The sequence below is a fragment of the Anser brachyrhynchus genome (assembly GCF_964034855.1).
Source record: "Anser brachyrhynchus genome assembly, chromosome: 4".
Classification (NCBI taxonomy): Eukaryota; Metazoa; Chordata; class Aves; order Anseriformes; family Anatidae; genus Anser; species Anser brachyrhynchus.
Genome location: NC_137698.1, coordinates 64,980,839 through 65,007,407, shown reverse-complemented (window position 1 = coordinate 65,007,407; position 26,569 = coordinate 64,980,839). Strand labels below are relative to the sequence as shown.

General features: G+C 41.9%; 2 protein-coding genes and 1 long non-coding RNA gene across 3 annotated transcripts; 2 read left to right on the top strand and 1 right to left on the bottom strand.

Annotated features, from left to right (window-relative positions):
* Positions 1 to 1,293: 1,293 nt before the first annotated feature.
* On the bottom strand, positions 1,294 to 11,165 carry HS3ST1 (heparan sulfate-glucosamine 3-sulfotransferase 1). The gene is made up of 2 exons (XM_080591176.1): positions 10,992 to 11,165; positions 1,294 to 2,684 (listed from the first exon to the last, which is right to left on the bottom strand). The coding sequence occupies exon 2, from the start codon at positions 2,554 to 2,556 to the stop codon at positions 1,594 to 1,596; it is 963 nt and encodes a 320-aa protein (XP_080447302.1). The 5' UTR covers positions 2,557 to 2,684; positions 10,992 to 11,165; the 3' UTR covers positions 1,294 to 1,593.
* LOC308194809 lies at positions 2,691 to 10,193 on the top strand. The gene is made up of 2 exons (XR_013950882.1): positions 2,691 to 8,342; positions 8,682 to 10,193. It is a non-coding gene; the product is annotated as an uncharacterized lncRNA (long non-coding RNA).
* Positions 10,454 to 25,655, top strand: LOC308194723 (uncharacterized protein; the record flags this gene model as incomplete). Its single annotated transcript, XM_080590924.1, has 5 exons — positions 10,454 to 10,491; positions 10,736 to 11,579; positions 17,214 to 17,273; positions 19,416 to 19,461; positions 25,518 to 25,655. The coding sequence occupies 4 exons, from the start codon at positions 10,454 to 10,456 to the stop codon at positions 19,416 to 19,418; spliced, it is 945 nt and encodes a 314-aa protein (XP_080447050.1). The 3' UTR covers positions 19,419 to 19,461; positions 25,518 to 25,655.
* Between the last annotated feature and the right edge of the window lie 914 nt (positions 25,656 to 26,569).

Sequence of the window (26,569 nt, the reverse complement as noted above, 5' to 3'; positions counted from 1 at the left end):
GGTCTACTTTATAAAACAACACCAACAACCTCTCTGAGGTTGAATACAGCTTGGGCAGGTGCACAAGGAGCAGGAGAGAGAGGGGCAGCATCTTCAAATTTTCATGCAAGCAGCATAATATAGGATGTTTGCATCCAGACGGTACCTTGCCACAGTGCCCAAGTTTGCACCATCTCACCAGGAAAAATTAATGCATCTACATTTAAATTTTATAAAGGATTGTAATAATCAGTAGCAAGTTCAAATGTACAAGGTGTTGCCACTGAATGTTCAATGGATATACTCTAGATCACAACAGGAAAATTAGGAGCTCATAAAGAACGTATTGTAGTAAGCCCTGTGTGGAAACACGATTAACTCTAACTCTGGAGAATGGTGGCTAACAGGACAGTAGAACTAGTGTAGATAAGGAGAGCTGTAATTTTTACAAATGTACTAACATCTAACTTCTATTTTTAGCAGATGGAAGACCATAAAAGTTCCTGGGACTGGGGTTAATTCCATGACACACAAGGCTGGAACGAGGACTTGGCTTCATGTTTCCTGGAGGGAGACTAATTGAACAGTAGTCCACGAGCACTTTCCAGTTGCATGAAGCAGCTGCTCATCTCATAGAAAATAGCCTTCACTAGGGTACAAGTGTGTTAATATTTAAAACAATGAAGCTGCTGCTTCCTAGAACATAGACCAGCTATTTTTTTTCTGGTGTAAGTGTTGATTTTCAGTGATGGGAAAGCATAAGTGTGCTATAAAATTCAGGAACAGTCATAAGCAACCATTAAAATTTCCCCATATTGTTTAAATTCTTCTCTCAGACCTCTTTCTTTCATTATGAAGTATATGTACGTTCACCGACTGTAGAAAATTTTCAGGTTGACTATATTTCTGCACTTAATTCTGGATTTTTATGAGCTGGTCCCCACAGAATCTTTAAAAAACTGCCATGAAACTAGCATGGTACTGCCAAAGAATTTGAGGAGCAACTGTTATAGCATTAACTATAAAGGTAAGTGTACAGCTGTTAACGTGTTTTATGATACACGGCCTTCCATCATCCTTTGGCTGTGCATGTCCCAACATGTGCAAGACGTACCACTTTTTCAGGAAATAATTTTATAAAGCAGGATGGAACAATTTTCAAATTACAACAGTATTTTCAGATAAGAAAAGAAAATAGACCACATTTTAAAGCAAGAAAAATGGAAATGTAAAGCTTAGCATATTCATTAGCAATTAGAGGAGAAAGTCCAGAATAGTCCAGAAAGACTGAAGTATTCAAATAATTCTGAAGGGTTTTGTTGAAATGAACTTCTTATTTATTAAAAAGACAACACATTCTCAAGAGAGCATCTTCTGCAGTGAAATAATTTAGTTTCTTCATATAGACACATCATACACAATGTTAACAACCATGAAAAACAATACAAAATGCTTTCAAATTTAACAAGTAGAAAAATATAACTAGTATATATGGCAATTGTGAATCTAATACTGTACAGAAGTATTTACGGATTTTTACAAATAAATTATAGCATAAATGCCCTTTTTAAAATTTCTAGATGTACACTGGAACATAGGTTCTGAAGCTCACCACTAACTTGCAACAAATGAGTGCCAGTCAAATGTTCTGCCAACGAGCTCAAAAAATTTCTTGTTGGGTTCATGGAAATATTCATGCAGTTTCTCAAGCAACCAGGTATCTACTTGTGGGTGCGCTCGTCCTTTTGACTCATGTAAGCAACGCTCCCTCCCACTGTCCCTTAGGCAGTAGAAGCCTTTAGTTTTATTGAAATAAAAGTTCGAAGCATTTATCTGTGGTGATAATTTCAAAAATCTCTCTACCTTCTCTATTTCTGGAAAGGGATCTTTGATTAGCTTATCCCCATCTACAATGTGGATATGATCAAGGGGAAAATACTTCAACCAGTTTTGCATGTGAATGTAGTATAAGCTTCTGTTTATTGCCTTGTAGTCCACATTGAGTTCACCATCTTTAATCAGGAATTGTTCAATGGATGGATACGGCTTGTGCTTCTGCATGTGGTTATAGAACACTTGGGTGTAATCTGACAGTACTCTCTCACTTGGGTCTCTTAAAATAAGGAGTAGTCTCATAGATTGGTTCATGTTATAAACTCTTTCAGGCACTTTAGGTGATGTGAAATACGCTGGAGTTTTTTCCACTGTGATCTGATGTGGATAAGAGAATGGCATTTGATTAATATACCACTGCAATCCATTTCTGTAATGATCTTCCCAGTCAAAGAAGTGAACTTCACTTTCTGCTGCTGCAATATCTGGATGAAGACTCAACATCTCTAACAAAGCTCTTGTTCCACCTTTTCTCACTCCAATAATGATAGTCTGTGGCAGCTGCCGGCATGATCCATTAGAATGAATGTTTTCCTTGAAGTCATTTTTTTGAGATGTTTTCTTTAAAAGCTCTCTCTGAACAGACTGAGCAGAAGTCTCAGCCTTTGAATTTATAGCCGGTCTGGAAGGCACTATCTGAGGTTGAACAATAAGCAACACAGCTCCCAGCAGAAAAGCTGCCATGACAGAAGTTCTTAGTCTGGTTTCACTCAAGCAGGTAATGGGGCATGGAGTGATTTCCACCGAGAACAACCTTTAAAATTTGTTTTTGTTTTGCTGAGTGGATGCGTATTTCTCAAACGGAAACTTTGCTGAGAGGAAAAAAAAGAAGAGAGGCACATTATTTTATACTCTGATATATCACTACTAAAGCCACACTGCAAGTATCTTTTGATTTTCACAACTGAACAAACTTCTTTAGCTTTCCCAATTCTAGGCTCATAAATCATTGGATAGAATTAAATTCTTTAAAGACAGGCACATAAAATAATGCCACGAGAAAATGATTTCCAGTCACCAGGAGACATGAACATTCTGAATCTTTTTTTTTTTTTTTGCACCCAAGATTCATTGAGGTAACTTTTATTATTTTTTTTAAATCTGATTTCAGTGGAATTGAACCACTACTGCGAGAGATTTTTTTTTCTTTGTGTTTGTTTTTAAATCTGCAAGAATAGGTCTACTTCAAGAATAGGTCTATTTTAGAAACAAAACCTAAAAAGAAAAAGGTATGGGCTTGAACAAAATAGCTTCCTCAAAGATGGTCTTGTAGTCTCCTAAGGGATCACATGATGGCAATCTGAAAGTAAAGCCTCCTGGGGAAAAAAGGCTCACAGTATATGAAGAGAACTTTCTACAAAAATGTGGCCTTTGCATAGAAGCTAAGAAGAGCTCTGGGTGAGCAGCAGACCAAGGAAAAGGTGAATTTTTGTATGATTTTTAAGTGAAGCACTCGTTTGCTGTGCTTAGGGTCTCTGAGGAAAGTCAGGTGCTATGCACTCTGCTGCTGCTATAGTACTGCAGACTGCAGTAGGACTGCATCAACAAAATGCAAAAAGAGCTGTGGTCCCAGTTCAAATACTTAGGAAAGAAGATATACAACGGATATTGCTGAAGATCATTTCCAGAGTCTGGCAGCAAGCTGCTGTATTGTAAACATCTTTACTCTTTATCAAAAAGGCTACTAAATACTAAAACTAAAAAGATCTTCAAAAGCCACCTGGACATGGTCCTGGGCAACATGCTCTAGGTGTCCGTGCTTGAGCAGGGGTGTTGGACCAGATGACCTCCAGAGATACCTTCCAGCCTTAACCATTCTGTGATTCTGTAAATTCAAGGTAAAGGTCAGGTTTCCTAACGCAGTGTTCAAAATGAAATGGTAATGGCCTCACATATAGCAAACCTGTTAGATTGTCATGTTATGAGCTGGCTGTGTATACAAGCTCCATAAATTTGGAGGCTTTCTGAAGTCCTATAAGCTCAGCAGAGGCTGGTGTAAGTATGATTGTGGTATTGTCTAACACCATGTAGAACTAGAAGCCACAATGGCAGAGCATCTGACTGCTTTGCCTTACTAGGCTACTGTAATTATAAGTTTAAGCTCAGAACAATGTGTACTGTAGTAACTACCAAGGGCTGAAATATGAGATTACGTACGAACAACCTGAGGAAATGCAAGGGCTAGGTTTTGGAAATTCTCCAGAGAATCTGAAAAGATACTAATGACTTTTCCACAATAAGCTAAGTCCCTGTGTGACAAGGACTAATGATGTGTTTCCAAGTGATGTAGAAAGTTGTTTGATAGCTTTGCGTTTACAGAGGTCATGACTTCATCCTGAATGAAGCAGGCTTGCTTCCTGATGTTTGCTACTGATTATTACTTTTCTGCTTTCCCTTTTCTAATCACTTTTAAAGGGCTGCAAGGCAGTGGTATTGTTAGGAAGCAGAAATTAATGTTGGGAGGAGAGGGAAGCAAAGGGCCATGATACGCCTGAAATCAGAGCACGTGCTTCTCCAGGTGCCTGCAGGCTTTGGGTTCACGACCATGCTCTGTCCTGGACACAAAGTTGTGCCCTAGGCTGTTCTGTGATGTCTGATATGAGAAAACTTTGCAAAGGAATTTGTTGTTCTCCCATTTTTGGTCACTGCTAAGAGTTTTATCTGGTTGGAGGAGCTACATTTTGGCTGTCATTAATTTTCCACTCTTTCCCTGTCTTCACCATTCTCAACTAAATCTATTTCAGTTTCAAGAAGAAAATCTCACTAATGGTGTTGTGGAGGGGTGGACTGGGTGACAGACAATTCAGAATAGGTACATTTGTGCTTCGTGCTGGATGTCCACATGGAGCTATGCTTCCACCATATTTAGAAGCAATGTGAGCAAGTGGTTTAATTAGATCAGTGAATGATGGGCAGCTCAGAACATAAAAGCAACAAAATATCAACTCTTCCTGAATTTTAAGGTCACAGATTAAAGGAATAGCCACTTACTGCAGAGTATATTTTAAGAGTTACAAGCTCCATAAATAGTAAGCCTGAGTCGTTGTCCTAACACCTTAATGGAAAAGCATAATAGGATTTCAGTGAGGAACAGGTTGAATTGATGTTGAAAGGAGTTAAGTAAAAGCCTAATAGTAAGAACCCTTATTTCTTAGCAGTCAGATTGAAATATACTATGCTAGCAGCCAAGTTGCATGCTAGGCAGTCTTCCTCTGGAAAGATTAACTTAGAGCTACTAGTCTCGGATATTAATGACAACACACTGCTGGGAACACTTTTTTTTAATTTTATGAGCTATGTACACCAATTCATTGTTTGTTTTTAAATTCATAGTTTGCATAGTACTCAGCTGCCAACTTTTTTTATTCAAGCCTTCCCATGGCGGAGTACAGCTTGGGAATGTTTGAGGGAAATAACACCAAAGGTTTCTTCTAACTGTAGCTCTACTCTTATTTTGGCTGGCATCACTCTTCAAAATCAGACTTGCAGGATATTACAGGTGTGGTACCAAGGGACTGACATCAGGTAGTCTTAACTGAAATACTTTTGGGGGGGAATATTATTTTCTAAGTAAACAAAACAACTGTCTTCAGTTGCAGTGTGAGTCCTCAGAATAACATGGAAGTATCCTCTAATTCAGACATACAGAATTTGATTTTTTTCTTCCTCCCCAACTATTTGTTCAGGTGCATATCACGCATCAGGATCTGTAGCATTTACTGTCTTTATGCACACCCAATGAACCATGTCAGTAATTACGCCATTCAAAGTACCTCCGTGCTATTGTTGCTTTACTTGCTAGCAATAAAGCTTTGTCTGCCATCTCTTTCTGTTCCTCTCATTTCTTTCAGACTGTGTAGGTCTGATACCTGGACCAATTATTATGTTGTGTTAGACTAATGCAACACAATGGACATGAGTGTTCCTCTAAATTCAGCACAAAACATGTGTTGTGTAGGCAAAGTGGTGTCCAGGAATAAAACTGCATATAAATTGGTTGCTGTTCAGCTTTCTTCTCTTCTGCTCTCTTTAATGCTTTATGCAGATCTACAATTTGGTGGCTAGAATTACAGCAGTTTATATAAAACGATGCAAATGTGTATTCCAGAGCTTTATAATTTGTGGGTCCGAAAAAACTGTTTCAACAATAATAAGCATGCACTGAAGATTTGATAGCAGCCACTCTGCCAAATTACTTTTCTGCTTTAAGAATTCTCTTCACTGCCTCCACGAGTCATGCAAAGCATACATGACTGCACTCAGTGACTTTGTATTCCAGATTAATACAGAAATTTAACTGACAGTCATTACTATTGCATTTGCTACAAGTAAACGAACAAGTTGGTAAAAGAAGCACAGTTTATGCTAAATGGCGCTTTGAAGATTACACCAAGACTATTCAAAAAGTCTGATTGCTTTTTCTTAATCTTTTCTTCAGCTTTCTCCAATTAATTAGCTAAATGTGCCATACTGTTTATTCAACAAGATTCAGTGTGGACATTGCCAATCAAATCAGCTTTCATTAAGGTTACAACCACTTCAAAAGTAATAGTAATTTAGAAATAAATGGAACCTTTTCTCACTAAATGCAGTATGAGGGGTACAGCTGTCATATTTCAATGACTTTTAAGTATATCACAGTGCTCTTTGAAAGATGTGTTGCTATTTTATCTCTGCTGACCATCTCTCAACACACACACATGCGCAGCTGCTGCCAGGACACTGACTGCAAGAACTACTATATGCTTACCGTTCACATGCAGGTGTCTTCACTTTCACTAAACAGAAGCTGTACCTTTTTATGGTCCTCCAGGGAGTGAGGAAGACCCCGGTAAGTTTCAGGCCATCTCACTTTCTCTCATTGCAGAGCTGAAGCCCTTTGCTGGGGGGATCTTTGCATAGACATCTACGAAAACCCAGTCTGGCCCAATTGAGAACTACAGGTCAGTTGCTAAGATTTGTCTCTAGAGGGAGATCAGAGCTGAAAACTGGAGGGAGAAATTTTGCTCTTCACAGTATGCTTGGCACTGTAGACGTGACAGAACCTCAGGACAGTTTGTGGGTTTTATTTTCCTTTACTCTAGAAGTGCACATTTGGGCACTCAGTAGTCAGACTAACAATACTGGTTAAAAGTAGTCAGATTGACATTGCTGGTTAAAAGCAGCTGTGAGGTACAACTCAGATCTACTGCACTGGCTTCTTATAACAGGAAAAAGAAATCCAAAATCGAGTTAACCAACCCTACAAACAACCTCCTACACTGATGAAGAGTCAGCGAACTGAACATTTGTATTCAGGGTCACATTTAAAAAAAAAAACTGAACTAGATCAACTGAACTTGAAATTTGTCAAGTCATTGATACAAACAGTATATATTCCTACCCTCCCAGGATAGATGGTATCTGCCATAATATATATTCCTCAGTTGTTTATATGAGCTCTTTCAAGTGACATTTTGTCTCCAGTTAGCATAAAACACACGGCAATCACTTACAGCTTAGTCAAGAGCTTTTCCTGAATGGAAAAGGAACAATTTTTTTTTCCCCCCATCTGATCTAGTTTAGAAAACAGCAAAATGCAGAAAATATTTCCAAGGAAAAAAATGTCTTTAACTATTAAACTGCCTCATAATGTCCTCTTCATGAAGAAATGCTTCCCACACTTACTCCACACTGTTGTCAAATCACATTTTAGGGAAGTTTTAAGCAACATCTGCCAATGAAATGTTTAAACTTAGTTTCCATTAATTAACTATATGCAATTGCCTATTTTAGTAAGTGTTATAGAGAAAATTATAACAAGTCAAATAGCACTGTATACTACTGAAACCATAGATCTCTAGGTGCATAAACTATTGATCTCATTATATATTAAAAAACCATCTGTGCATTAAGAGGGGAGGTGAAAAGATACGAAATTGTATTAATCTATATTAAAGTGCCTAAGTGATACTGCCTAGCTACTTAGACTACATTTCAAAAATTATATTAAAAAATACTGCTTAACCAGAAGAGATAAAACCATGGATTTAACTTTTATAGTCAGCATGTTATGAAATCTAATCATAATTTCAGTGTGGTTACGATGATATATCGTCTACTGGCTCTAAGACTTCAGAAACATTCCTAAACAATTCTCTAAATTTTGGTTAGGAGGACTTAGCAAGCTGAGAAAGGTTGACTTGGTAGGAAGTATTTTTGGCTGAGATCTACTCTATTTCTGCACCTGCTGTGATAAATAGAGTTTATACAAATTAGCTAGGTCACTGGTTCGTGCCTTCTAAAGGAGGAGTTCAGCTCCAGTGTGAGCAATAGAGTAGCAAATTTATAATAGACTGTAGTTATATATAACATGCACTCTTTTTTTTTTTTTTTTAAGGTCAGAAGGGACCACTGCAATGTTTCATGCCAGGAAATCATAGACGTTTTTAGAAGAGAGAATACCCTACATTTCAGAGAACCTCTTGCAGGTAAAAGGAAAATGGGACAATACAGCAGAATAAAAATAAACCTGAGAAGCTCAGGATGCACAGATATTTTTTGTACTGAATGCTCGTATGGAATCCCCTTACTGCCTTCTTCTAGCAATTGCTTAATATCTTGCAGGACTCAAATGTTGCCCTTCATAAAGGAAGCGGGAAGTACACTGCATCAGTGCCTTCTCTGTACCCTCACGAACCCAAACATTAAATTCAAAATCTAGAAGTTTTCCCACTTCCCAAGCAAAATGGGTCACAATCTAACTGGGAAGCAGAGAGGTATTGCTCAGTTAATAGAGTTGATTTGTAATTCATTGAAACCTTCCCCAGGAAATGAACCTGCGTGAAAGGATGGCTCTGTCGTATCTTGTTCCCTTTCCATACAAAGGCTCACCTGAACTGAATGGATTGAAAAAGGGAACACAGCATATCCAACAATCCCCCTTTCATTACCCCTGCCAAGCAACTTCTTACCACTCTCTGTCAACGTGGGCCCTATCTCAAATGCAGCAAGTCATTGAAACCAACAATAAAAACCAAAAGAATGAACAAACAAACAAACCTCTAAGTAACCTTAGAGATCATACTCCAAGCTGGTTTATGTCTGCCACCCTCCTGCTACTTGACTTCAGATTAATACTGGAGCAGAGTATTGGTGAGGTCACCACTGCATTAGACTTAGCTAAACCAATCCATTTACTGAGTGAAGCACTGTGTGGTGACCTGGAGGGAACCCTGATGCTCTGGAGTGAGAAGTGAGGTGACCCAGCCGGATCTTCCATTTTGGGCTGCCCAGAGATATTCTCAGTTTTCTTGCTCTCTTTAATTACCAAAACTTTTCAGGGAAATGCATCAATTTGGGGTTCTGGGCAGCATTTCTGGAAGAGAGGAGGGAGAGATCCCAGGCTAGTCAAAAAACATTTCTGTCTTCCTCTCTGTACCTACACATGCATGTATTCTTATGCATTGGAAAACTGTTTTTCATTTACTCTGCTTTTCTGTAAAGTCTGTGTAATAACATGGTTAATTTGGAACAACCAAGGTAGCATCCTCAAAAGGAGTGGACATGGCTCAGAGCCTGGCAATTCTAGGGTCAGAATTCGCTCTGTTAAATTAGTGCCTTTCCACTGCAGCAGCTGGCTTTGCTTCACATGTGTAATCTGCTGCCGACCGGAGGCATTCATTTAACGACGTAATATCAAAAACCTCTGCATTTTCCAAAAAAAGAGGGAGGAAGAAAGAAAGGTGGGCGCGGACAGGGTGGATAGGAAAGAGCTAACTGAAGCTGATGTTAGTAGCTGCACTCTTACTGAAAGGTGCTCGTTTCTGAGCAATGTGGGAAATACACTTGTTCAAGAGTGCAAGAAAGGCTGGCAAATAAAATATAGTAATAATTTATAATTTGCATATTAAGTTTGAAATGCAGTTTTAGCCAGACAATTTATGGGCATATACTGAACCTGTTCTACTAAGGGTTCCTCTTGCCAAATACACTGCAGAGGCTTGCAGTGGGAGTGGGCAATGAATGGCTCTCTCGTGCCAGAAGGATGGTCCCTGCAGGCACCCCATCCCCATGCCATTTAAGCCTGGTCTTTATGAGACTTCCCAGATATTTAATTATTTTTTTGCTCCCCAGTATCCGAAAAGGAAGTCTAGGGACAGGGAAAGCCTTGAACTCATTGCACTAACAGAGAGGAAGGAGTCATACACTTTAATTCCCAGTCAGCTGAGGTGATTGAATTGCCTGTACCTAGCTGGGTGCCCTTCCCTAATCTTTTGTATGACTAAAAGACAAGACCAAACCAATACAATGCCCTGCCAGAACTCCTCCAGCTGGGAACCACCACCCCTGCCTCCTCCTGGCATCCTTTCACCCCCCAAAGGCTTGAACCTCTCACAGCCTTAACCCTGAAAAACACACAGAGAACTACAGTGCCCCCATGCCTGCCCTGTGCTAGTCCAGGCAGTTTGCCTATTCCAGGCAAAACACGGGTGAGCTCGAGTTCACGTCTGTGCCCTGCAGCCTTGCGCAGCTTGGCAGGCTACAGCCGAGCACGCTGCACCTGGCCAGCTCCGGCACTCAGCATGGGAGCAGATCAAAGATGTTCGGGGGAGCTTTTGCAAGTTGCTCTGCTGTCAGGTAGGAGCCCTGCGCTCCGCCACGCCACTTCCACACCCTGCCATTCTGGCTTTGCACGCCCTTGCCATTTAGCTACGAGAAAAACAAGGCAGTAAGGAAAGACGGTGCCTAGGGGCCAAATCCGGACGGATCTGCAATTCAGGTCCTGCTGACCGCTTCCCCCACTTTCTCCCCGTTCTTTAATTTTTTTTTTTTTCCCCCCTCCTTCCCCACGACAAGCGAAACCTGCCGTCTCCTGACTCAGTGAGCAAGTGCAAGCACCGCGGTGCTGCAAGCGGGGCAGGCTTCTCCGCGCCGCTCCCCGGGAGCAGGTGCCGCGGGCAGCTCAGCCCCGGCAGCGGCCGAGCCCCGGCTGCCAGCGACCGGACACGCCCCCGGGGGGCACCGCTCCCCAATTCCCCCACCACCCCGACACCGGAGCCCCCATCTCCCCATGTTCCCCGGGGCAGCTCCGGCCGCTCTCCGCGGGACCCCCCCCCCCACCCCAGCGCGTCACTCACCGCGGGGGCACGGAGCCGCGGGGCAGAGCCCTCCGCGCCGTGCCATGGGCGCCCGTGGGTGCCGGTGCCGGAGGAGGAGGAGGAGGCGGTGGCGGAGCCGTGGGAAGCGCTCCCGGTGCCGGCGGGGCGGGCAGTGCAACGAGCGCCCGCTGCCGCCCGCTCCGCTCCTCCCGCGAGCAGCGCCCGGCGCCAGCCCGTTTGTACGGCCCCCGCTCCGCCCCGCCGCCGCGTCAGGCACGGCACCGCCCCCGGCCCCGAAACACGGCCCCGGCCCCAAACGCGGACCCGGCCCCAAACGCGGACCCGGCCCCAAACGCGGACCCGGCCGCGGTGCCGGCCCCCTCCCGGCCGCGCTACCGCCGCCGCCGCCGGGCGCCGCCGGTCCCCTCGGGGCCAGATCCGGCGCCCTGGTGGCGGGGAGCAGGAACGGGGGGGGGGGGGGGGGGGCGTGTGTGTGTGCACGGATCGGCACCCAGCGCACTGCCGTGTGCGGGGATGGGCTCGGGGGATGCGGCACCGGGGGAGGACCTCGCCACGGAAAGCACCCTCCCGACTGCCGCCTTCCGTACCCGTAAAAATAACACCGGTGTACGTACGGAATAACACCTCCCTGTCCGCTTTCGGTTTTATTTCCCTCGCGCATACCTCCTGGGTGTTTCTCTGGGCTTCACAAGGTGGCTTCGATTTTATTTATTTATTTATTTATTTATTTCCACTGAAATGCTTTTCGTGTAGCTAGAACGTAAAGCAGGATGGATGTCTTGAATGTAAGAAGTGTGGCTTCCTAAGGGCAGTGGAAAAAAAATGCTTTCCAGGGATTTATTTAAAGTCATAGGGTTAATCCACTGAAATAGGTCTCTGTTTGCCAAAATGTAATACATACGTATTTTTCAAGTCAACATACGTTAGAAGTATCATTATCATGCTGCATCTCTATCCATTTATTCAGCGGACAAACTCTCTTGAAATTTACTGATAATAAAAAGAAAAAAAAATAAATAAAAATAATCTGGTGGGGGAGCTCATTTCTCAGTTGATTTTGGTCACTTTAGCTCCCCGCCCTCCTGAGGGGTTTCACGGAGGCTGGCAGTTGGATCTCCTGTCGGAAAGTGGTGGGCTCTTCCTAACGATGCTCAACTTGTACTGCTTGTACGCAGGGCTCCGGGCGGTTTGCCCAACGAGGTAACTTGAATAATAATGGCTCAGCACTCCCCTAACGTGCTTGGATGGCAGCCCAGAATCTCTCTGCAGCCGAGGGTCCGTATAAGACTCCCTGACTTACACTTTCTAAAAAACGTTTTCTGTTCCAAAGTCTTGCTCCTGTTCTGGAGTTTTACTACCGTAGCTTTCCTTTGCAAAGAGTGGCCGCTTGTTCACTGGCGTGGCTGGAGAGCTGTTCCCTGATGGCACGTCATTTTATTGATTCAGGGGTTGGTGTTTAAAGTTCCGTCCGTGCTGGTGGAGCTGTTTGCACAGGCGTTGCAGGGCTGGGCTCACACTGCACGTGTGTGCCAGGCAGGAGGCTGGCAAGAGCCGAACCTACGCATCTGAGAGGGCTCATAAGGGTACCTAAGTTAGTGGGTGAGGAAGGTTTAAATTGCCTCTCTTAATTCTGCTTAGAGTGGGCTAATGGCCCACTTTTTGCAGGGTACCATGACCATTGGCTGTGATGTGTTTGCTGTTTGCGCACTCCTTGAGTTGTGGTCAGTGGAAATGTCAGGTCACACAAGCTTTCCGCACCAAAAACCAACTTAGTGCACTACTGCTATGTAAAAATCGCGTCATGTGGATTTTCTTAAATCCTTTTCCTTCAGTCTTAGTGTGTAGTGGTATTGTAACAGGAGTCACGGCAGTCAGTCACGGAACTCTGTTTTCTAATTCTGACTCTTACTGCGGAATGCAGAACAAAGGTGCTGTGTTTATTTAAGTATCACCAGCAATTTCAAATGGATTAAAGGACGTGGGCATGCGTGGGGAGCTCTTTTGTTTATAACTGTTTGTCTGCCTCAGCCCTGAATAGGCATACTTTTGTAGGGCCAAATTAATTAGTAAAATAAACAAGTGAAAATCTGAGGAATAAAAATCAGTCAGTTCTGTTTGGTATCTCTAAACAGAATTTCGTCAAAGGTTTTCAGGAAACAAGTACAAGGAAAGATAGGATATTATTACTATGAATTTCTTTTATTTAATGTTTTTTGCATATTTAGCAGTTAGGATATTTCCTGTATTTCAGCTTCCTCAATCATTTCAGTGTAATTTCTTTAACAGCAATAGACATTTGCAAATATTGAACTTCTAATTTTTAATATGTAAAGAGAATATTTCACTACTGTGTTTATTACCAAAAAAAACAAACAAAAAAACCCCACCACCGACAGTAATAGTCTTTTTATTTGTATTTTAATATATTCCTTTATGTTTCAGTATAAACATGAGAGTCTGAGAGTCCAGTAGAGAAACAGAAGAGAAATTTTGTTTGAGATTAGCTTTGCTGATTAACTGTGCTATTTATGGCATGATAGTGTGTTTTGGTCTTCTTGCAGACAGGTGAAATCCAAAATGCTTAGGGACTGTTCAACAGCTCCAGCACATGATTCAGTCATAAAGGATCACTGTTTCTTCCATGTGATCTCTAGATCAGATACTGTGATATCTATTTCATGTTTAATATTCAGTCTTGATATAGAAGAATCAAAAGGTGAAAAAAAATCACCATTTCTTTAGGTAGTTTGTTCCAATTGTGAACCATCTTCAGTATCAAAATAACAACAGAACGTATCTTCACCTTCTAATCTGGCAGTATCTAACTGTAGCTCCAAGACATTGCTTTATATTATCACCTTCCTAGGTAGATTAAAGATATATTTTGCCCCAAAATGTACTTTCTTATTCTAATTAAGTACCTTCTCAGTATATATATATTTTTTTTTTGGGGGGGGGGGGGGGAGAGGATAAGCTAAAGAAAGGGATCTCTTATAGCATCTCACTGAAAGGAATTTTGTCTAGGCACAAGTAACTTCAGTTTAATTTTTTTTTTTCACTTTTCACAGATTTTCATGAGTGCAATACTGATCCTTAACATTCATATTGGAAACATTTTCACAATGCTTTGATAAGGAACCCCAATTGCCAATATGGTTTCAAGATCTATCAGTTCCCCAGCTGTTAGGCTATTTCAAGTGCCCTTGACATATAGTCCTTACTTTTTCAATTCAAATGTTCTGGTTACTAGATCTGATGCTTTATGAAAGTCTTGATCTGTTCTGACTGCATATTTCTCTTTATCAAGCAAAGTTGCAATTTCCTCAAAGCAGAATTGTTTAACGTGATGGTGGCAGTGTCTCTTCAACTGTGAGAAAACTGGTAGAAGTGATACAGTAACTATACATGTGCTGTATTTTTATTCTGTTGATTGAATAATGACTAATCTAGAAAAAGGAAATGAGAATTCTTAAAGCCAAAAGAATAGGAAAGGAAATTAAAATTATCAGTGCAATGTTGCCAATATTCATTTACGCTTCCCTCGTTAGGCTGAAAAGGAGGATGTGAAAAACGGGGCCTCTGATGATACTGAAATTCCATTATATCCTGGATGACTGGCATGTGTCATACACTGTAAAGAAAGAGGTGTTCTGCCCATGCAATAAATGAAACAGGAGCCTGCTTGGAGAAAACAATTCTGAGATACCAACTCATTTAGAGCCAGGATCAGAAAATCTGGGGACAGGGCTGGAGACAGGAAGGCACCAGGCTTCCCTGAGCAGATGTGGGATGCCTCTGCAGCGGCGAAGGAGGAGGCGATGACTCACGGGAAGCAATGCAGCTTCCAGGAGGGGCTGCAGCGTGGATGGAGCTGGAGGTGTGCTTTGCAGCTGGCTTAACAGCTCTGGGACCGGCTGAAGCTGTTTCAAACACAGCCTGGAGAGCAATGGATTCGTGTTGCCGTAAGCACCAGTGAGTGAACTCCTCAACCGGGTTTGAAAAGTTTCTTTCAAACCCTGTGCCACCACTCCACTGTTTGTCACAGTGTTTTGGAAATGCAGAGGTGGAAGACAGCTGAAGAAGAAAGCATAGGCATGAAAATTACTTAATTGAGCAATACTTAAAGCTTTCTCTGTGTGGTCTCCATTGGTGCTGCCTGTTACATAACAAAGTGTACATTTGTCAGATCGAAGGAATGCAGTTATGACTTAAGCAATTTAAGACAATTCAAGCTCACAGATTTCTAGGTTTGTCACTGGGAAACACTCAGGGGAAAGCAGGAAGGAAGTAGTGTAATACAGGAAAATAAGGGAATTCAGAGGATGAGTTGTAAAATACATTTAAACAGATATATATTCTAAAGTTATTTTAAATTTAGGAAATAACAGATATGTTAATTCAGGTCTAAAATGTCAAGAAGACGGGTCAAATTCAGGACTAAAATGAAGAAATGACATTGAGACATCTAGACATGAGAAATGCACCATTTTGGTGTGAAAAGCAAAGGGCACGAAAAGCAAAGGAAAGTATGGAACAATGTTGTATATGGTTGGGAGTGTGAGGTTATAAGCCAGCCCTTGCTCAATTGAAATACATTTACATTTTTCCCCTTTCCTACCATTTTTTGTTTTCCGTTATCCCCAGGGGCAAGAACTTATGAGGTGTTGAGGTTGGATATGACAGCATTGCTTGCTTTGTAGGTGCATTTCTGAAAGCTAGGTGGAAAGTGAGGCTTGCAGAAGGGAACTCTTAAAGTGAAAAGGGAAAAGGAATGGTAATTCAGTGATAATATTGAATTTTCCAGTGAAATAAATAAAGGATTAGTTTGAAGATTCCACATAGCACAGCTAAGAATTTGATTCGAAATGGTCTCTCTTAAACACGCAGTAATGCCATTGCCTGCTAATACATTTTCTCTAGACAGAATATTCTCGTTTGTACTTCAAGCTCCAGGAGACGAGGACTGTGGAGCACTGAGGTTTATACTGCTGTAAGTAAGAGGCCTGCCAAAATCCTGTCTTTCAATATAAACATATAAGACCCATCTTTTCCTTTCCATAACTGAAGTGCTGCTTGTAATAAGAAATAGGGATTATTACTTAGTGATGCAAGACTACAGATGATGGCTTCTACACGATCTGAAGAATGTTTGGTTTAACAAAGTAAAGGGAAAATAAAAGATTAGTAGTAAATTGACAATGGATGAGATCCAAGTTCCAGAGGACGTGTCAGACTTATTACAGCTCTGCAAGCAATTAAGCCTTTGCCTTTGAGAATGTACCCCTTTACGGTATGGGATTGCTATATAAAGAGAAAGAGGATAGATACACAGTGATAATTGGTACAGGGTAGTCTGTGTGGGTGACGAGAGCTCAGGGCAAGAGAGGCAGTGGTGAGCGTGGAGTAGTTGCTGCAGTGCAGATTTTCCCATCTTTCTGTTCAGGGTGACATCTCAAGGCGAGCAGAGCCTTGTAAGGACAGCAGGGCTTACAGGTGCTGAAGAGAGACGGTCTGTCCTTCCCCCTCCCCATCTTTGTGGTGCCAGACGCATTTTTCTGGGTGTCTGAGTTTGCCAAAGCAGCAGAAAACGACCAGTGCCACCAGCAAAGAGAACTGTTTCCTGATGCTTTCATTCTTCACTGAGGCTTTGCCCCAGCTAGATTCTGCACAAGACAGCCTGTGGCCGAGAGCTGGTGAGAAAGGGTTAGGATCCCTGTTTTCAGCAGTGCCTAACCATGTCAAAATGTCAATGTCAAAAAACCTTCTGTGCTATTTAGATTTATTATATGTTCAGCCTGAGAGACATACGTTTTTCTAGACACAGCCATGTTCAAATATAAGGAAAGAGCTAAGTGGTCTCAAAAAGACAAGTTAATTCTTTACTCAGTCTTCTGGCTACTCTCAGTTAGGAAAACCTTGCCTTGAATTATATTAAGAGTATGATTTTAATGCTCTTCAGAATTACAGTATTACGCTATTTCCATCTCAGTTTTTAGAGAGTGTTACTGTGATTGAGAATAGTGTTCTGCATTTGTGCTGTCCCCTTTTGTTTTCCTGTACCTGCCATCTGCTGGAATATATTTTACTATATTTTTTTTTCTTTTTGTATCATTTCTGCTTGCTTTAGAAGCAAATCCCTGTCACGCCAATGTTGTATGATCTGTGAGAACTTAATGGTAATAAGAAAGAACTAATCTGCATATTCTAATTGAAGCATACTCTACTGTTTTTCTTGCTTAGGTGAAGGAAAGGATTCCAGCTGAATGTTTTCTCTGTGACTCAAATACAAACCTGCATAAGGTAGGTTATTTCTTCTACCTGTTTCTTCTATTATTTCTTTTATTGTTAAGGGCTAGTCTTTGCCTAGCCTCCAGTGTGTGACATGGGTAGGGCACAGAGAGCAGAAAACTGTGCCACAGTTGTCTAGGAGCCTGATAGCACCGTGGTTACGAAGGCACTTTGCTCCCCGTTGAATTGTCTGGGATGTCTGCCAGCTTTAAAGGGACTAAAAGTGAGTAAGGAGATGGCCCACTTTCCTTTCACACAGTTGGCAGGAGGTGAAGCATACTGTGTGTTTTCATAAGCGCTGGGGAGCGATGGGACACTTTCTAGCCATCCTTTCCCTACGCAGCATGATGTGTCACCTGCTCAGGACCAAGGCAGGGACCCAGTGTGCAGTCATCTGTCCCCTGGGTTAACACTACGGGGAAAAAAATTTTGTGTGTGGCCTCTGCTTATTTCAAATAGAACATAACGTCACCAGATGGACTGGAAGCTTAAAGCAAGCTGTGATTGCTCTTAACACTAAAAATCATTTAAGGTGTTGCAATAGCTACAGCACAGCAGAGGTATGGTTACCTTAGATGCAAAGAACATGCCCAGGCACCTGTATGCTTTGTAGTCTTTATCAGACACTGTTCAAGGTTGAATGCTTTCACCTAGCAGATTATATCAAGCATAACTGTGTTCCTTTAAGGACACTGTTGTGTGTAAAAGACTTTTTTTTTCCTTTCTTTTTTTCTGTGATGTCTCTAACCCTTAAGGCTCACCTCTGCCACTCTGATTCAGATCGTTACCTAAGTTTGCAAGGGATTCCACAGAAATCAACTGACCTTGCAGAGAAAGATATGTTCAACAGAGAAAAAGAAAGCTTGATCCGGGCTCTTATTAAATACAACTCGTATATAACGTAGGCCGGTCTATCATTGCATATAGCTAGCTGCCTCTAACGTCATTAGGATTTCCAGGCACAGACCAACTAGGTTATGAGTTCCAGATATAGAGTGAAGTCCAAGGAAATTACATGACCCAAGTTGCAGACATAAGACAAGTTCTGTGTAAAATATTTATTGCTCCAAATTATCGTTGTAAGGGTAATAAAATGAAGCCGTATTTGTAAGTTTCACAGTGATATATTTTTATGAGTTTAGAACTGCTGTTTGTATAAATTCAATAGAAAAGCTGTTTGGACTTGTTTCAAATTTCTTTAGCTACAGGGGAAGAACATTTATTCCCTATTTCACTTGTTAGAAAGAATGAAAAGCAAATCTTTTATCTGCTTACTAGAAACTACAGCTTTAATGAAACTCATTACCTTTCTCAGTATGGCTGTTTGAGTTGTATAGAGATGGAATCAGGTTTCCTAGACGTTGAGGGACAGGGCTGACACCAGCTCTTTGCAGCCCTTTTTAGAAGGTACAAACTAAAAATGGTTAGACAGATTCAGCTGAAATATCTACCCAAATCATATAGTCACATCAGAATACTTCAGCTGAGAATAGCTTTTGCTGGAGATTGAAGGAAACCAATTTGTTTGTGAAATCCTGCCTAGAGCTTCCTAAGTTTCTGGGCTTGATTCTTTTGCTAGTTACTTAGCATCCTGGGGGCTGGTTGCGTTTGTGGGGTCCCTAGGTCATCCTGTCTCCCTGGTTGCAAGAGTGTCCACTAGCAGCCCTCAGGCTTGTTAAATGCTGAACGGAAACAAACAAACAAACAAACAACAACAACAGAAAAGCACCACCACCAAAATTTTGCAATATCGAAATCAACAGAAAAATCGTGTGACCATTATCTGCTTAGTCATAGCACAATGTGTCTTTCATAGGGCCACCCTGACTGAAAGGCAGCTGGACTGGACTGACTGAAAGAAGCTTTATTATATCCTTAGGACTGGCATCACTGTAAAGTTCCTTTATAGAGTTGGGGAGGAACCCCAAACCACAACCTTTTCATACTCACTGTTAGAGTAACACTTGGTTGTTCTGGTCTCATTCAGGTCTTGATCTGATTCCACATTTCAATGTACTTTGGGTTGTAAAAGGTGGTAGTGCCTTTAGGGTGTGCACTGGCTGTATAAGGAGTCAGTGTTCCTGGGATCGTTATTGGGGATGTCCCAAAGTTTTTGGAGAAGCCATATCTTATAAGCTGGTAATTTTTTTTCAGTGACAGAAAAGAAAGTTGATTGCAACTTCATCGTTAAGGAGAAAAGGTAACATGTCTGAATTTCTTTCTTTTTTTTGTTGTTTGTTTTGTTTTTGTTTTTAATTACAGATTTGATCTAGTGTTGTACTGATTAAAAACATAAAATGTTAAAAAATGTCATTTAATACAACAGTAACCCAGAGCTTTTCTTGAAGACTGTCTTCCTGCCCCACAGTTTTTGTCCATGCTTCTCTGGCAGTGATATGTTTCATTATGATGACCAGTACAGAAAAAAAGGAGAAAGAAATACATTTTCAGTATTTTTGGATGAATAAGTTGTTTTTTTGTGTGTTCCCTACCACTACCCAAAGAAAAATGGATTGTTTTGTCTCTCCATCTTTTCCTCCTCCCTACTTCGCTCCCTTAATGAGAGATGTGTTTGATACATTGCATTTATTACTGGATTGACTTCTCAAATAGCTATGTATCTATGAATAATAACTGGTTTGCTCCGAGGCAGTGTTTCATAAAAACTGTCAGTTTTAAAATTCAACCCCCTTTTTAGGCTCATGTGTCTCTGTGTAAACACCTTTTTTACCTCTCCTTCCACCCCCTTTTTCTCCACTGCAGATAAGATAGCAGCATCCCAATTCATCTAGTTCAGTAAAATGAGAAGTGACCAGAATTACAAGCTGTAAGTGCTACACCAGGGAGGGAATAGCTAACTAGCTTTAATTGTGGGCACTGTTCTGCTACTGTTTGGCAGAGTCATCATAAGCCTGCTTTAGCAGCTACCAGCAATTAAAGGTATCTATGGCTAACTAATAAAAACTTTTATCTCTCTCTTAACACAGTTACAGACTCACAGTTAGAAAAATTGTGTTAGAATAATTGTTTCATCTGCTTTTATGCTCCAGTTTTGTAGCCCAAATTAAGAAACTCATTTTGTCCTTACATTGCAACAAAGCCATAGTAAAGGTGAGATGTAGTCATTTCTCTGCCATGGGTTCATATATTTCTATCCTTTATTATAGATTCTTCCTCCTTTATTGTAGGAAACATTTCTGTCACATTAGTCAGTCATGTTTCTCTATTAAAAACCCATTTAGACATTTTTTCAACAGAGAAGTCTTTCATGCTTAAAAATTCGTTATTAGGACTGGTAGGTCTTTACCCATAGAGTTAAAACCTACTTCCATTTCCCACTTAGAAAGTCTGAGATTTTGTAAAACATAGATCTAATTACTTACTTCTAATTCCTCACAAGAATAGATTTTAGTGTTTAAATTTGCTAGGCTGGTGTTTCTGTCTGTGTATACTTGTATATACTGGAGTATATTTCATTACTAAAATATGCCTAGCTAATATATTTGTATATAAATATTTGTACATATGAATATTTACATTTTATGTAAATATCCGCATAGTGGATAATGCAGCTTTCTAGCTTCATTTTTAAACTTTTTTTTTCTTTCTTTTTGTTACAAAGATTAAATCTCATTTGTTTAAAATGTTAGCATAAAATAATTCTTCCTGTTTGTGAACATCAGCTCACACAGTCTTTGCTCTAAATCAAATGAAGAGAAATGTAAGCAAAAACGAACTGGAGTTAATTAAAGGGTATTTTTAAGCAGTCTCACTATAAAAAACTATTAAAAAGTAGACTCCATTAATGAGCTGCAGCTTGATTAGAAAGTCTCTTTAAACCCCTGGCCTGTTCTCAGTTCTCTGGGAGAACAGCAAAAAGAATTGTGCGGTTTTATTGTGTAGAACTCATTAATAAAGGAGTGCTAATGCACACTGGCTACCCTGGTAAACTGTCTTATATAAGCCTGATTCAACTAGACAAATGACCTGTTTTTAAAAAGAGATGGAAACGTTTGCAGTAAACCTCTGGGCAGACAGACGTGCAGAGGGGATATAGCTACTACAGAAAAGATGTTCATTCAAATTCTTCAGACACAGAAGGTCAAACATCCTTAGTTAAAAGTCAAAAGAAAATCAGTATTTGGGACTAAATACTTTTCTGAATGCATAGGCTAAATGCCTCAGCCACGCTCTTGAGATGTCAGTGGACTCTGGGCAGCATTGTTCCCTCACTCCTGGAGAGGAGCAGAAGTAATCTATGCTGACTACTCCTGATGTTTTTCTTGCCCTTCATGTGCCTGGAAATGATTTCCAGGTTTAGCTCCATCACCTTCCCAGGGATCAAGGTAAGGCTGACTGGCCTGCAGTTCCCCAGGTCTTCATTCTTGCCTTTCTTGAAGATAGGAGTGACACCTGTTTTCCTTCAGTCTTTGGGCTCTTCTCCTGGTCACCATGGCCAATCAAAGATTATTGAGAGTGTCCTGGCAGCTTCTTCAGTGCTCATGAGTGCATTCCACCTCAGTCCATCAATTTATATATGTCTAGTTCAGTGAAATATGTCCTGACCTGATTCTCTTCCACCAAGGGTAGGTCCTCCTTGCTCCAGTTTTTCTTCCTGGTCTCTGGGACCTGGGATTCCCGAAGGCTGGTCTTGCTAGTAAAAACTGAGGCAAAAAAAGACATTGACCCCCCTGTCCTGTGAAGCTAGATTTCCTGTTTCATTCAGCAGTGGTCCCACATTATTTTCCATAGCCTTCCTTTCATCACCTATGTACTTAGAGTAGCCTTTCCTGCTGCCTTTGACATCCTCCACCAGTCTGAACTTCAGTTGCGTTTTGGCTTTCCTGAATGCATCTCTGCATGCTTGGATGGTGTATTTCTGCTGGGTTCCCTGCTTCCACCTTCTGCATACTTCCTTTTAATGTTTTGGGTTTTGCCAGGAGCTCCCTGCTCATCCACACAGACCTCCTGGCATATTTGCCTGACATCTTTCTCATTGGGGTAGTCCACTTCTGAGCTTGGTAAGGTGGTCCGTGAATATTCGCCAGCTTTCTTGCATCCCTCAAGGTCCTTATCCCATGGGACTCTCCCAAGAAGATGTCTGATTAAGCCAAAATCTGCTGTCCTGAAGTCACCAGTGTGATTTTTGGGTGGTTCTGTGTGGAACCAGGAGTTGGACTTGGTGATCCTTGTGGGTCACCAAGCCCATCTTTCCTAAAGAGCCTGAATCCCTGCATTGCAACACCGCAGTCGTGTGAGCCATCCACCATGTCTGTATGATCCCAACAAGATCATAGCTCTGCAACTGCATGCAGATCTAGCCAACATTATACTCATCTACAAAAGGGGCATGAGAGAAGATGCAGGAAACTACAGACCTGTTAGTACAGCCTCAGTCCCTGGAAAAGTTACGGAGAAGATTGTCCTGGGGGTTATTGAAAGGCAGGTAAAGAAAAAAGCTATTATCAGGCATAGTCAAGAAGGCTTCATCAAAGGAAAGTCCTGCCTTAGTAATCTGATCTCCTTCTATGATGTCACCTGCTGCATGAAGGATGGGATGGCAGTAGATGTAATCTTTCTGAATTTCAATAAGGCATCTGATATTGTCCCCTTGCAGCATCCTTCCAGACAAATTGTCCAACTGTGAGATAAACAGGTTTGTGTTATGCTGGGTGATGCTGGCTCAATGGTAGAGTTCAAAGGGTTGCAACAAATGGGGATACATCTGGCTGGCAGACGGTCACCAGTGGTGTTCCCCAGGGCTCAGTTCCAGGAACAGTTCAGTTCAACATTTCTATCAATGATCTAGATGCAGGAGTGGAATGCATCCTCAGCAAGTTTGCATATGATACTAAACTGTGAGGTGCTGATGACTCTCTGGAGGAACAAGAGGCCTTGCATAGAGATCTGGATACACTGGAGCACTGGGCAATCATCAATGGCACGACATACAGCTAACGCAAATGCCAGGATCTGCAGCTGGGATGGAGTAATGTTGGACATAGGTACAATCTGGGAGAAAAGCGGCTGGAGAGCAGCTCAGCAGAAAGCGATCTGGAGGTGCAGGTCAATAGTAGACTCAATAGGAGTCAGCAGTGTGCCCTGGCAGCCAAGAAGACAAAGCACATTTTGGGGTCTGTTAAACACAGCATAGCAGCTGGTCAAAAGAGGTGATTCTCCTGCCATGTTTTGGGTTGGTGCGGCGTTATCTTGACTATTGTGTGCAGCTCTGGGCTCCACAATGCAAAAAGGATGTTGAGGTCCTTGAAAGCGTCCAGAGGAGGGCAACAAAGCTGGCAAAGGGGCAGGAAGGCATGTCCTATGCGGAGGGGGGAGGACACATCTCACATCTAAGAAAAAGCAAAGAAAGTACTTTATTTTATGGGGAAAAAGCACTTTCTTATATGGGGAAAAGAACCAAGCAGAATATTGCAATCCATTTCTTCTACCAATAACTGCTCCCATTTTCCAAGTTGTACCCATGTCACAAGGGAGAGGCCTAATATGTGACATTTAGGTGGTTTTCCTTCAACTCCACTCTTGTATGCATTCATACACTTATGACAGTTCATGCCTATATGAGATCAAACAATTTCATATCCCTCTTTGGTTAGCTACTTGGGATGCAGGAGGACAGCAGTCCACAGAGTTTCAGAAAAGTTGTTTCTTAAGGCCAAGGAGCTTATCTGATACTGAGAGAGATTTGTGTGGTAAAAACTCTCTGTGATGTTTCCACTCTCCAGGATCATTCTAGGGCAGCTGGGAAAGATGGACCTTACAGGTTGGCCAGGAGAAGTCTCACCTAAACCAAAGTATTTAAAAGTCAGGTACCTAATATAAACCAGTGATAGTCAATCACTTAATCAGTGAGAAAGTCTTTCAGTGAATAAGTCTTTCATCTGACTGTATTTGAATGTCTTAGAGCTATGCAGCCCTATTTTCCAAATTTCCAGTTCCTGCAGATTACCTTGAATACTAGTTATAAAGCTGGCTGAGTTTTTTGCTAGTAGCTGAATAAATGTTTGCTACTGTTGTGTGAGTGTGAATTTGACCCAAAGGAATGTGTCATTCTTTGTGGCTTTTTAGGAATGCAGCATAAAAATCTATGTGAAGAGCTGCAGTAGACAGTGCTATTTACTCTGCTGAGAGGAGATGCTACAGAATGTTATGAAATCCTCCTAGCCTAGTTTAATCTTTCTTCTGTGTTCTCCCACACAGTGTTCAGAATCAGTTAAGTGACATGAAGAATATTACACATTTTTTATAACAGATGGGGGACATCACTTTTATGGATTTGAACAATTCATTAGAAGTCAGGTTTTGCTATGATTCATCTTGCTGTGATTTTTTAATATCTTATCTAGTCTCCCTAGTCCAGGCTGGTTCTAGTCTAAGGAGGGAACTGAGGGAATCCTTTCACAGGTCCAGCAGCAGATGTCTGCATAGGAAATGCCTTTTCTATCCTTCCTCTTTCCTTCAGCGGGGAAATAAGAAGATTTTGGAAAAAAATAAACTGCTCCCTCTGTGCCAGGTGATGCTAACTACATATGAAGGAGGAGACAGGCTGCATACATTCAAGTTCTGTAGAAATGTTTTCATCCTCTACATTCCCCACATTAATGGGCAGACTTGGGCAAAATGGATTAGTACATTTGAGAGTACGGTGAGAACTCTCTGGAGGGTTTTATCAAGGCTTGATCAGGGCTAGGAAAGACCGTTAGGTGGGTTCTGGGATGGGGCGCCGCAAGCCGTATATGCCAGCCCAAACAGTTTGTTCCTCCCTTCCCACATCTGTACCACCCTCCTTCTCCAGAGACCTCTCATCCTTCCCTGTATAACCAGACCTTTCCACTCTATCACCAGCTGTGTAGCCATAGGACGATCAGAATGTGTTATGACACATACCTGACAAGGTGTGTCTTGTCACATGCATGTGTGTAAGTTTAGGTGAACTAAGGATGTTTGCATCCCATATTACATAAATGAGCACATCTGTCTCATAATAGAGGAATATCTGCTTTTTGGGAAAGTAATAGGCACATAAAAGTAAACAGTGTTTATGGGAATTGGCACATACTTGCAAACAGACATGAATGATGGCAGACGTCTGCAGTTTGATTACAGGATGGGTGCATATTTGCATACATGGCAGGAATGGACCATAGGGTACAGGAGTCATGTATCTTCATGAGAACTCTGGTAACATGAAAAGTTGGACGTGCAGGTCACTCATGACATACAATTTTCATATCACAGGCCTCTGTGTAATACTAATCCCTTTCCGAACAATGCTGTCTGAGACTACGGGTATGGTTCATGAGGAAGAAATGTTGTGGTATGGGAAGCATTCTGTTTTGATACATCTCACCTCCAAATGCTGCCCTGATTCTGCCGCAACTGAGCAGGTAGCAACCTATGCCTACTTTCCCCAATAAAGTGTATTGCATAGACATTCAGGAAGAGAGCTAATTTATTGTCGTCTTTGCAAAGCTGAAGGTCCCCCAGGGAACTGACTCTCTCACACAGGCTGGCCAGTCACTGTCCAGGAGGTGACAGGGTGCTCTGTGGTAAGCCCGCTTGCAATGACTTCTTGGTGTGGGTTGGGTGAGATTCCCCAGACTCTGCTTTTGCTGAATTCCTCTAATCCACCTTGCCCACAGTCCAGAACACATGCACGATTCCTCCACGACTGTTCCCAGGTGTGAGGATCCATTCCCACTGTCTTCTTCATGTGCAGAGTACTCAGTTCTCCCCAGAGAGTCTCTGGGCTGAGCAGATTCTTTGCCCCAGTGCCTGAAATCGTCACCCAGGCCAAACCAGTGCAAGGGAAATGGAGTGGGAAAGTCATTTTTGTATCTGCTGTTGTCTTCATTTCCTGCTGCACAGGAAGGATGGTCCAGAAGACGACATTGCTACTGCTGGGGGGTTTCATTTCTCACATTCGCTCCTTTTCATCCCCAATGGATGAGGTCAATGTCCGCTGCCAGCTGTGAACCCCACAAACACAGCGCTTTGCATGAAGACCTCTGTTGATGTCCGTAGGTTGACAACACTTTGAGCCGGTCTTGTAGCTCCTGGAACTTGTGCAGCGCCTGGTCTTGGGCAGCTGGTTCCAGCACCAGGCACTGCGAGAGGTTGAGCAGGATGGTTGCTCAGAAGACCGAGGGTAAGACAACGTCCTCGGTCACCCTTTTATTTCCTAGGAGGAAGGGTCAACGGTATTTCTCCTCTAGGCAGCAGCATGGGTACCAGAGGATGTCATCCAGCTGCAGCAGGAAACCTCCTGTGCCATCTTGGCAAGGGTGTCG